This window comes from Engystomops pustulosus, chromosome 1 (assembly GCF_040894005.1).
Source record: "Engystomops pustulosus chromosome 1, aEngPut4.maternal, whole genome shotgun sequence".
Taxonomy (NCBI): domain Eukaryota; kingdom Metazoa; phylum Chordata; class Amphibia; order Anura; family Leptodactylidae; genus Engystomops; species Engystomops pustulosus.
This window is the reverse complement of record NC_092411.1, coordinates 265,958,539-265,970,295: the sequence shown is the minus strand read 5'-3', so window position 1 is coordinate 265,970,295 and position 11,757 is coordinate 265,958,539. Positions and strand designations below refer to the sequence as shown.

Here is an 11,757-nt window from a genome sequence, read left to right as displayed (position 1 = left end):
CTGTGTGATATAACGTGACCAGGGATATATCGAGTTGTGAACCAGTGTGACATGACATGACAGGGATATAAGGAGCCGTGCACCTGTGTAACATCACAGGACCAGGGATATAACAAGCTGTGCACCTGTGTGACATAACATGACGAGGGATATAATGAGCCGTGCACCTGTGTGACATCACATGACTAGAAATATATGAGCTGTGCACCTGTGTGATATAACGTGACCAGGGATATATCGAGTTGTGAACCAGTGTGACATGACATGACAGGGATATAAGGAGCCGTGCACCTGTGTAACATCACAGGACCAGGGATATAACAAGCTGTGCGCCTGTGTGACATAACATGACGAGGGATATAATGAGCCGTGCACCTGTGTGACATCACATGACCAGGGATATAATGAGCCATGCACCTGTGTGACATCACATGACCAGGGATATAATGAGCCGTGCACCTGTGTGACATCACATGACCAGGGACTGTTTTTTTTATCTACAGGAAGTAAACAATGAAGCTTCCTACTGTATATAATGAAAGCAAGCAGAGATCTGAAAAGCTGTGAGGAATTCATACAGAAAGTATATTGGAAAATGATGTTTTGTATATTGGAAAATTGTTTAACTTTTTCATTATACAAACAATACTTTTTTTTTTTTTTTGCTGAAAACAACCCTTTAAGCAGGTCAAATATAATATAACCAAAACAGCATTTTTTCTCCAGAGTATTAAACCACAAAGAAGGGGCAGAAAACACAATGCAAGTCCAAAAACACAATCAAACTTTTGAGCACAAATAAAACAAAAGTTTCTGCTACAACTCTATCAACTTCAACAGTTCTAATAAACAGGTTCCAGTGATTATAAAGTTCAATCTCACCGAAAAGATTTAAAAGTATTAGTTAATAAAAGATCTGCATGGATCCAAAGTCACTATTCTTCTTCCCTCTATGCACGTGTTTCACACCTTATGGATCTTCAAGTTGGTTCTCTTTACGAAGATCAAAGCAGATCCCTGGTGCAACACCACTCAGAAAAGTCACCCCCCTGAAGAAGACCGAAATGGAGAAAATTGAGCTACGTGTCCTCTGGCATTTTACTACCTGGTTGGTCATTGTGCTTTTTTTATGGAATAATTACTAGTAGAATAGTCCTCTTTTGATATTGCCTTTTCAAGTGGTGTTGCACTTTGGATCTGCTTTGGTTTTTGGATTTGTGCAGGGTGGAGATCAGCAGGATCACCTTAATTAGAAGACCAGAAAGGTTTAAATATGAAGGTCGAGGTTAGAAGACAAACGACTTTGGTTCCATACTGATGTTTTATTGACCATTTCGTTGAAATGTGTAAGGTGAGATTGATCTATTAGAACTGGAACCTTTTTATTAAAACTGTTGAAGTTGATGGAGCTGTAGGAAGTTTGGAAAGGTGTGTCTAGTTTTTGGGATTTTTTTTTTAAAGGTTTAAGGCTAGCCTTATTTATCTTAGTGGTTGATTTATGAGGCATGTGAGTCTGGTGGTATTTTGAGACTTTTGTCTTAAAAGTCACACAAAAGTCTTAAATGTTTCAGCAACCCCTTGTCTGGAGTTTCTTTGTACAAAAGATTTTTTGACTTTTTCCTATTTCCCCATCTGGAAACTTATGACAAATCAAGCACTCTACAGAAAAAAAAGGAACATGACAAACTTTGCGAAACCCCAACCTAAGTTGCAAAAAAGACACAAAAAAAATCCTAAAAAGTTGTGAAAAAGAAAATAATGAAAAAAATTTGATGAATGCCTTACCATTTTGTTTTATATTTGCATATATAATAGTGGTATAAATATGATCTACATATATAATGTTTTTCTTTGGTGCAATTTGAGACATTTATTATTTATTTTAAGATGTTACAAATATACAAATCATACAGGAAAAGTCTCCAAATAGACAGCTAGAATAACCTTGAACATTTGGACATACATAGGTATAGTAGGACCCCAAAATTTCCATTGTTATCCCTCATTGTTATTGTTTTTTCTCAGGTGGTACAGGAGTTTTTGTTGTGTTTGTCTCATGGCTCCATGTATTGTTACCGGCTCATACACACACCGGAAGATTACTCAGCCCGATCCCTCAACCTATGGCGCTTAAGAAAAAACAAATGCCCTATTCTCAGCCACGTTTACGGCTCTGCTAGTCCCTTAAAAGTCAATGGAGCTGCAAAACACATGGTCAAGGCACAGTTGTATTACATTTGTGGCCAATATTTGAGGATCAGTTGCAAGGTTACACAATCATGTGACTCTTAAAATTCTTTTGTAAACAGGTAAATTGTAGTCTATCAAAGAGATTTTGATGACCTTCTACCAATCCTTAGTGGTGGATGGGTCAGAAAACATTGATGTCCTTTATAATGACTATAAGCTTTTCCATCCACGAGAAGAAGAGGTGAACTTCTATGGAATTCAATAATATCCTCCACAGAGTTGAATATCTAAAGCAAAAAATGAAAAAATGTGAAATTAGAGATTGACTGGCAAAAAAGTAATTATAAAAAGTAATTGGAAATGAAATATATATATTATTAAAATAAAATATAATAGTATGCTTCTTCACAAAAGAAGGTATATATATGTATGTCAGAAGAGACTTAAAAGCGATTGTGAATGAGTCAGTGGTCTCAGAGTGTGAGGAGGTTGAAACTTTGTGGGTTGAAATTCAAAGCCAAGAGAGCTTTGAGAAAATTATTTTTGGTGTCATTTAGAGACCCGCTAACATCTCTGAGGAAATAGAGGGTCACCTATATAAACGGATGGTGCGGGCTGCACAGGAGGGGACCGTAGTGATAATGGGAGACTTTAACTTTCCAAATATAAATTGGGGTCAGGGCTCATCTTCATCTATGAAGGGGAGACATTTTATGAATATTCTTCAGGATAATTTTATGGTGCAGCTTGTAGAAGATCCCACAAGAGGTGACGCATTGTTGGACCTTGTGATTTCTAACAATGAGGAGATTGTCCAAAATGTCAGTGTCCGGGAACCCCTTGGGAACAGCGATCATAATATAATTATTTTCCTCTTAAACTTTAAAAAGCAGAAACAGGTGGGAAAATCTAAAACTTTAAATTTTAAGATTTCCAGAAATTCAGGGCTGCACTACAGGATATAGACTGGGATCAAATACTGTCACATGGTGATACTAATGTTAAAGTGGAGAAATTCAAATCTATCCTGGGTCATTATACTTCTAAATTTATTCCAATAGGTAACAAGTATAGACGGGCTACATTACACCCCTCGTGGCTTACAGCTACAGTTAAAAGGGCAATTAATGAGAAAAAGAGGGCATTTAAAAAATATAAATCTGACGGGTCACCTGAGGCTTTCAGTACTTACAAAAAACTTACCAAAATCTGTAAAAAGGAAATCAAATCAGCCAAAATACAAAATGAAAGACAGGTGGCCAAAGATAGCCAAAGATAAAGAAATTATTCTGAAAATGGGGCATCGGTGACAGGAGACCAAGAGAAGGCGGAGATACTTAATGGGTTTTTTAGCTCCGTTTATACGATAGAAGAAAGAACTTCTGACGTGGGTGGTGCCAGTGCGGGTCATGCACCCTGTAATATACTAGACTGGCTGAATGTAGACATGATCCAATCTAAGCTCAATATAATCAATGTGTACAAAGCTCCTGGACCAGATGTGTTACACCCCATAGTTCTTAAAGAACTCAGTTCTGTTATTGCTGTACCACTGTCTAAAATCTTCAGGGATTCCGTAATGACTGGTGTGGTGCCAATATATAAAAAGGGCTCTAGAAATTAGCCAGCCAATTACAGGCCTGTAAGCTTAACTTCCATTGTGGGGAAAATATTGGAAGGGTTAGTAAAAGACTATATACTGGAGTATGTGACATCAAATAGTATAATAAGTGACAGCCAGCATGGGTTTACTAAGGATAGCTGTTGTCAGACTAACCTGATCTGCTTCTATGAAGAGGTGAGCAGATGCCTGTGGATATTGTGTTCTTGGACTTTGCAAAGACAAAGTGGACCCCAGGGTTCTGTGCTTGGCCCACTACTATTTAATATATTTATTAATGATATAGAGATAGGAATTAATAGCATTGTGTCTATTTTTGCTGATGACACCAAGCTGTGTAGTGTAATACAGTCTATGGAGGATGTTCATAGGCTTCAGGGTGACTTGGACAAACTGAATGTTTGGTCATCCACTTGGCAAATGAGGTTCAATGTGGATAAATGTAAGGTTATGCACCTGGGGGCTAATAATCCAAAGGCAAAATATGTCCTTGGGGAAGTAAATGTGGGAGAGTCCCTTGTTGAGAAGGACCTGGGGGTATTAGTAGATCATAAATTGAATAACAGCAATAACAGCATTCAATTTCAGTCAGATGCCTCTAAAGCCAGCAAGATCTTGTCATGTATCAAATGTGGTCTGGACGTGATAGGGATGTAATATTACCACTATACAAGGCATTGGTTCGGCCTCAACTGGAATATGTCGTCCAGTTCTGGGCACCAGTCCATAAAAAGGATGCCCTAGAGCTGGAGATGGTTCAACATAGAGCCACAAAAATAATAAGGGGTTTGGAGGGTCTCAGTTATGAGGAAAGATTAAAACAACTAGATTTATTTAGTCTGGAAAAGAGACGACTACGAGGGGACATGATTAATTTATATAAATATATGAATGGTCCATACAAAAAATATGGTGGTAAATTGTTTCAGATTAAATCAAATCAAAAGACGAGGGGGCACTGTCTCCGTCTGGAGAAATCAAGGTTTAATCACAAGAGGTGACAGGGCTTTTTTACTGTGAGAACTGTCAATCAATGGAATAGCCTGCCTCAGGCGCTGGTCACAGCAGGGACAGCAGAGAGCTTCAAGAAGGTTCTAGATTAGAGATGAGCGAGCACTAAAATGCTCGGGTACTCGTTATTCGAGACGAACTTTTCCCGATGCTCGAGTGCTCGTCTCGAATAACGAGCCCCATTGAAGTCAATGGGAGACTCGAGCATTTTTCAAGGGGACCAAGGCTCTGCACAGGGAAGCTTGGCCAAACACCTGGGAACCTCAGAAAAGGATGGAAACACCACGGAAATGGACAGGAAACAGCAGGGGCAGCATGCATGGATGCCTCTGAGGCTGCTTAATCGCACCATTATGCCAAAATTATGGGCAACAGCATGGCCATGACAGAGTGACAGAATGAAGCTAGATAGCATCTAAAACATCCAATAATTGACCCTGACACTATAGGGGACTTCATGCAGAGGCAGTGGCAGCAGGGGCAGGCTAGAGAGTGGCATGGCGACATACCCTAAATGGACTCAGGCTTCAAACCAATGGGTGGCAGAGAGGAACCAAAGGAGGTGAGCAAGAAGCGCTCAAATAATATCGGTACATGATAAAAGTTTGCCAGTATATTTTGTGGATTACACAGCAGGGTGGCGACAAAGTTAACATGGAAGCCATGAAAACAACCCAAAATTCTGCCTGACACAGCTCGTTTGATAAGGGGACCATGTATGGAGGCAGTGAACTAGTAGTAGATTAAAGGTGCTACAGTTAAAACTATGTTAGTTGGATCTTGGCATGGAGCTGGCGCTCCGCTGCCAGGCGAGCTTTCGCCAATCCAAGCCCCTGTCTCTAGGCTACTCCCCAAACAGCACTTCTAAGAACCTTTTGTATAAGATCAAGTGTAATAGCGTTCTTATAAGTTTAGGATATGGCGGGTGAGGGGAATGGAAACAGATGCGCAAGAAGCGCTGAAATAATATTGGTAAATGATAAAAGTTTGCCAGTATCTTTTCTGGATTACACAGCAGGGTGGCGAGAAAGTTAACAAGTTTGATGTGGAATGCCCTGTAATAGCTCTTGGGCGGTGTGCCTTTTATCGGCTAGGCTCAGCAGTTTGAGCACCGCCTGCTGTCGCTTAGCGACGGCACTGCTGCTGTGCCTAGAGCTACCGACTGATGGCGCCATGGCCACGGATGGTAATTCGGAGGAGGAGGAGGTGGAGGAGGGGTGGGAGGAGGAGGAGGTATAGTAGGCCTTTGAGACCTGGACCGAGGTAGGCCCCGCAATCCTCTGCGTCGGCAGTATATCACCAGCCCCAGGGTCAGACTCGGTCCCAGCGTGCACCAAGTTAAGTGTAGTAGCGTTCTTATAAGTTTGGGATATGGCGGGTGAGGGGAATGTAAACAGATGCGCAAGAAGCGCTGAAATAATATTGGTAAATGATAAAAGTTTGCCAGTATATTTTGTGGATAACACAGCAGGGTGGCGACAAAGTTAACAAGATTGTTGTGGAAGCCATGAAAACAACCCAAAATTCTGCCTGACAAAGCTCGTTTGATAAGGGGACCATGTATGGAGGCAGTGAACTAGTAGTAGATTAAAGGTGCTGCAGTTAAAACTATGTTAGTTGGATCTTGGCATGGAGCTGGCGCTCCGCTGCCAGGCGAGCTTTCGCCAATCCAAGCCCGTGTCTCTAGGCTACTCCCCAAACAGCACTTCTAAGAACCTTTTGTATAAGATCAAGTGTAGTAGCGTTCTTATAAGTTTAGCATATGGCGGGTGAGGGGAATGTAAACAGAAGCGCAAGAAGCGCTGAAATAATATTGGTAAATGATAAAAGTTTGCCAGTATATTTTGTGGATAACACAGCTGGGTGGCGACAAAGTTAACAACTTTGATGTGGAATCCATGAAAACAACCCAAATTTCTGCCTGACACACCTCGTTTTATAAAGGGACGATGTATGGAGGCAGCTATATGGACGACTTTTGGAGGAAGCAATGGAGACAACGTGTGGAGGCTGCTATGGAGACAATTTAATTTGGATAGTGCCTGTATGTGGCAGTCCAAAAAAGTTTTCAAACCAGAGGAGCAGGTAGGTGGCCCTCCAGAAAAATGGAATAGATTGAGTGCCTGTATGTGGCAGTCCAAAAAAGTTTTCAAACCAGAGGAGCAGGTAGGTGGCCCTCCAGAAAAATGGAATAGATTGAGTGCCTGTATGTGGCAGTCCAAAAAAGTTTTCAAACCAGAGGAGCAGGTAGGTGGCCCTCCAGAAAAATGGAATAGATTGAGTGCCTGTATGTGGCAGTCCAAAAAAGTTTTCAAACCAGAGGAGCAGGTAGGTGGCCCTCCAGAAAAATGGAATAGATTGAGTGCCTGTATGTGGCAGTCCAAAAAAGTTTTCAAACCAGAGGAGCAGGTAGGTGGCCCTCCAGAAAAATGGAATAGATTGAGTGCCTGTATGTGGCAGTCCAAAAAAGTTTTCAAACCAGAGGAGCAGGTAGGTGGCCCTCCAGAAAAATGGAATAGATTGAGTGCCTGTATGTGGCAGTCCAAAAAAGTTTTCAAACCAGAGGACCGGGTCGGTGGCCCTCCAGAAAAATTAAATGCATAAAGTACTATAGGTAGAGCCAGTGGGCCCTGTCAAAAAATAGCCAGTTTCCTCTGCTTTACTGTACAAAGAGCAGGAGAAGGAGGAAAATGAGGAGGAGGAGGAGGAGTGGATAAATTATTCAGGTTGAGCTTCCTTCACCTGCTGGAGATTGGAAATTAGGAGAAATCCATGCTTTATTCATCTTGATAAGCGTCAGCCTGTCAGCGCTGTCAGTCGACAGGCGTGTACGCTTATCGGTGATGATGCCACCAGCTGCACTGAAAACCCGCTCGGGCAAGACGCTAGCGGCAGGGCAGGCAAGAACCTCCAAGGCGTACAGCGCCAGTTCGTGCCACATGTCCAGCTTTGAAACCCAGTAGTTGTAGGGAGCTGTGTGATCATTTAGGACGATGGTATGGTCAGCTACGTACTCCCTCACCATCTTTCTGTAAAGATCAGCCCTACTCTGCCGAGACTGGGGACAGGTGACAGTGTCTTGCTGGGGTGACATAAAGCTGGCAAAAGCCTTGTAAAGCGTACCCTTGCCAGTGCTGGACAAGCTGCCTGCTCGCCTACTCTCCCTCGCTACTTGTCCCGCAGAACTACGCACTCTGCCGCTAGCGCTGTCAGAAGGGAAATACTGTTTCAGCTTGTGCACCAGGGCCTGCTGGTATTCATGCATTCTCACACTCCTTTCCTCTCCAGGGATGAGAGTGGAAAGATTTTGCTTGTACCGTGGGTCCAGGAGAGTGAACACCCAGTAATCGGTGCTGGAATAAATTCTTTGAACGCGAGGGTCACGGGATAGGCAGCCTAGCATGAAATCTGCCATATGCGCCAGAGTACCAACGCGTAAGAATTCGCTCCCCTCACTGGCCTGACTGTCCATTTCCTCCTCCTCCAACTCCTCCAATTCCTCTTCTTCTGCCCATACACGCTCAACAGTGAAGGACTCAACAATGGTCCCCTCTTGTGTCTCGCCAACATTCTCCTCCTCTTCCTCCTCCACCTCCACCTCCTCCGATATGCGCTGAGAAACAGACCTAAGGGTGCTTTGGCTATCAACAAGGGAATCTTCTTCCCCCGTCTCTTGTGAGGAGCGCAAAGCTTCCGACTTCATGCTGACCAGAGAGTTTTTCAACAGGCCAAGCAGCGGGATGGTGAGGCTGATGATGGCGGCATCGCCACTGACCATCTGTGTTGACTCCTCAAAGTTACTCAGCACCTGACAGATATCAGACATCCACGTCCACTCCTCATTGTAGACTTGAGGAAGCTGACTGACCTGACTACCAGTTCTGGTGGAAGTTGACATCTGGCAGTCTACAATCGCTGGGCGCTGCTGGTAAACTCTGGATAACATGGTCAGTGTTGAATTCCACCTCGTGGGCACGTCGCACAACAGTCGGTGAGCGGGCAGTTGGAGGCGGCGCTGCGCTGCCCTGAGAGTGGCAGCATCTGTGCTGGACTTCCTGAAATGCGCACAGATGCGGCGCACCTTCGTGAGCAAATCAGACAGATTGGGGTATGTCTTGAGGAAACGCTGAACTATCAGATTTAACACATGGGCCAGGCATGGCACATGTGTCAGTCTGCCGAGTTGCAGAGCCGCCACCAGGTTACGGCCGTTGTCACACACAACCATGCCTGGCTTCAGGTTCAGCGGTGCCAGCCACAGATCAGTCTGCGCCGTGATGCCCTGTAATAGTTCTTGGGCGGTGTGCCTTTTATCGCCTAGGCTCAGCAGTTTGAGCACCGCCTGCTGTCGCTTAGCGACGGCACTGCTGCTGTGCCTAGAGCTACCGACTGATGGAGCCATGCCCACGGATGGACGTTCGGAGGAGGAGGTGGAGGAGGGGTGGGAGGAGGAGGAGGCATAGTAGGCCTCAAACACCTGGACTGAGGTAGGCCCCGCAATCCTCGGCGTCGGCAGTATATGACCAGCCGCAGGGTCACATTCGGTCCCAGCCTCCACCAAGTTAACCCAATGTGCCGTCAGAGATATATAGTGGCCCTGCCCGGCAGCACTCGTCCACGTGTCCGTGGTCAGGTGGACCTTGTCAGAAACGGCGTTGGTCAGGGCACGGATTATGTTGTCTGACACGTGCTGGTGCAGGGCTGGGACGGCACATCGGGAAAAGTAGTGGCGGCTGGGGACCGAATACCGAGGGGCGGCCGCCGCCATGAGGCTGCGAAAGGCCTCGGTCTCTACTAGCCTATAGGGCAGCATCTCCAGGCTTAGCAATCTGGAGATGTGCACATTAAAGGCTTGGGCGTGCGGGTGGGTTGCACTATATTTGCGTTTCCGCTCCAGCGTCTGGGGTATGGAGAGCTGAACGCTGGTGGATGCTGTGGAGGACCGTGGAGGCGACGATGGGGTTTTTGTGGCAAGGTCCTGGGCAGGGGGCTGACTATCAGCTGACACAGGGGAAGGAGCAGTGGTGTGCACGGCCGGAGGTGAACGCGCTTGTTGCCACTGAGTGGGGTGTTTAGCATTCATATGCCTGCGCATACTGGTGGTAGTTAAGCTAGTAGTGGTGGAACCCCTGCTGATCCTGGTTTGGCAAATGTGGCACACCACAGTCCGTCGGTCATCCGGTGTTTCCTTAAAGAACCTCCAGACTTCTGAAAATCTAGCCCTCGCCGCAGGAGCCCTCGCCACGGGAGCTTCACTAGTTGACACATTTGGCGCTGATGCACCAGCTCTGGCCCTGCCTCTCCGTCTGGCCCCACCACTGCCTCTTCCAACCTGTTCTGGTCGAGGACTCTCCTCCGTCTCAGAAGCACTGTGTTCACCCGGCCTCTCAACCCAGCTTGGGTCTGTCACCTCATCATCCTCCGATCCCTCAGTCTGCTCCCCCCTCGGACTTCCTGCCCTGACAACAACTTCCCCACTGTCTGACAACCGTGTCTCCTCATCGTCGGACACCTCTTTACACACTTCTTCCAGTACGTCAACAAGGTCATCATCACCCACAGACTGCGACTGGTGGAAAACCTGGGCATCGGAAAATTGCTCATCAGCAACCGGACAAGTGGTTTGTGACTGTGGGAAGGGTCCAGAAAACAGTTCCTCAGAGTATGCCGGTTCAAATGGCAAATTTTGCTGGGAGGGGGCAGACTGGGGGGGAGGAGGCTGAGGTGCAGGAGCTGGAGGAGTGCCGATTTCGGTGACATGGGTGGACTGCGTGGAAGACTGACTGGTGGACAAATTGCTCGAAGCATTGTCGGCAATCCACGACATCACCTGTTCACACTGTTCTGGCCTCAACAGTGCTCTACCACGAGTCCCAGTAACTTCAGACATGAACCTAGGGAGTGTAGCTCTGCGGCGTTCCCCTGCTCCCTCATAAGCAGGTGGTGTCTCACCCCGCCCAGGACCACGGCCTCTGACCCCTGCAGTAGTTGGACGCCCACGTCCCCGCCCTCGTCCTCTACCCCTAGCCCTCGGGTTAAACATTTTGAAAATGAGAGTTATAACTTGAATTTTTTTTTTAACTTTTTTTTTGTTTTTTTGTTTTTTTTTTGTGTTTTTTAGTTTTTAAAACCAAACGATGCTATCCTATTGCTATGGCTATTTTATAGCCAAGTATGAAAGCACACTGCTATGCCAGATGAGATGACGCTGAGTTATGAAAAAAATAAACGTAAAATAAAAAAGGAAATGGCAGACTGTGCCTAATTGAAATACAACCCCGGGCCCTAATAAATTTTCCCACTTCGGTCTTTGCGATGGATATGTGCGTCACTAAAACACAGTGGTCGCAAGTCTGACTCCAAATTGCTCACAATTTGCTAGTAGATGCACTGCAACAACTACAGCCACCAGCAGATCAACCAGAAATCAAATATATATAACGCTACTGTAGGCGTAATTAAGCCGTTTGTATTCTCCTATGGCTATTTTCTAGCCAAGTATTACAGCACACTACTATGCCAGATGAGATGACGCTGAGTTATGAAAAAAATAAACGTAAAATAAAAAAGGAAATGGCAGACTGTGCCTAATTGAAATACAACCCCGGGCCCTAATAAATTTTCCCACTTCGGTCTTTGCGATGGATATGTGCGTCACTAAAACACAGTGGTCGCAAGTCTGACTCCAAATTGCTCACAATTTGCTAGTAGATGCACTGCAACAACTACAGCCACCAGCAGATCAACCAGAAATCAAATATATATAACGCTACTGTAGGCGTAATTAAGCCGTTTGTATTCTCCTATGGCTATTTTCTAGCCAAGTATTACAGCACACTACTATGCCAGATGAGATGACGCTGAGTTATGAAAAAAATAAACGTAAAATAAAAAAGGAAATGGCAGACTGTGCCTAATTGAAATACAACCCCGGG

General features: G+C 45.1%; 1 protein-coding gene across 1 annotated transcript in view; it reads right to left on the bottom strand.

The window, feature by feature from the left end:
* Positions 1-2,292: 2,292 nt before the first annotated feature.
* CLNK (cytokine dependent hematopoietic cell linker) overlaps positions 2,293-11,757 on the bottom strand; it is a 28,257-nt gene continuing 18,792 nt past the window's right edge. The window contains exon 7 of the mRNA XM_072132613.1: positions 2,293-2,477. Coding sequence (XP_071988714.1) covers positions 2,325-2,477 — 153 coding nt within the window. The 3' untranslated portion in view covers positions 2,293-2,324. The remainder of the gene's footprint in view (positions 2,478-11,757) is intronic.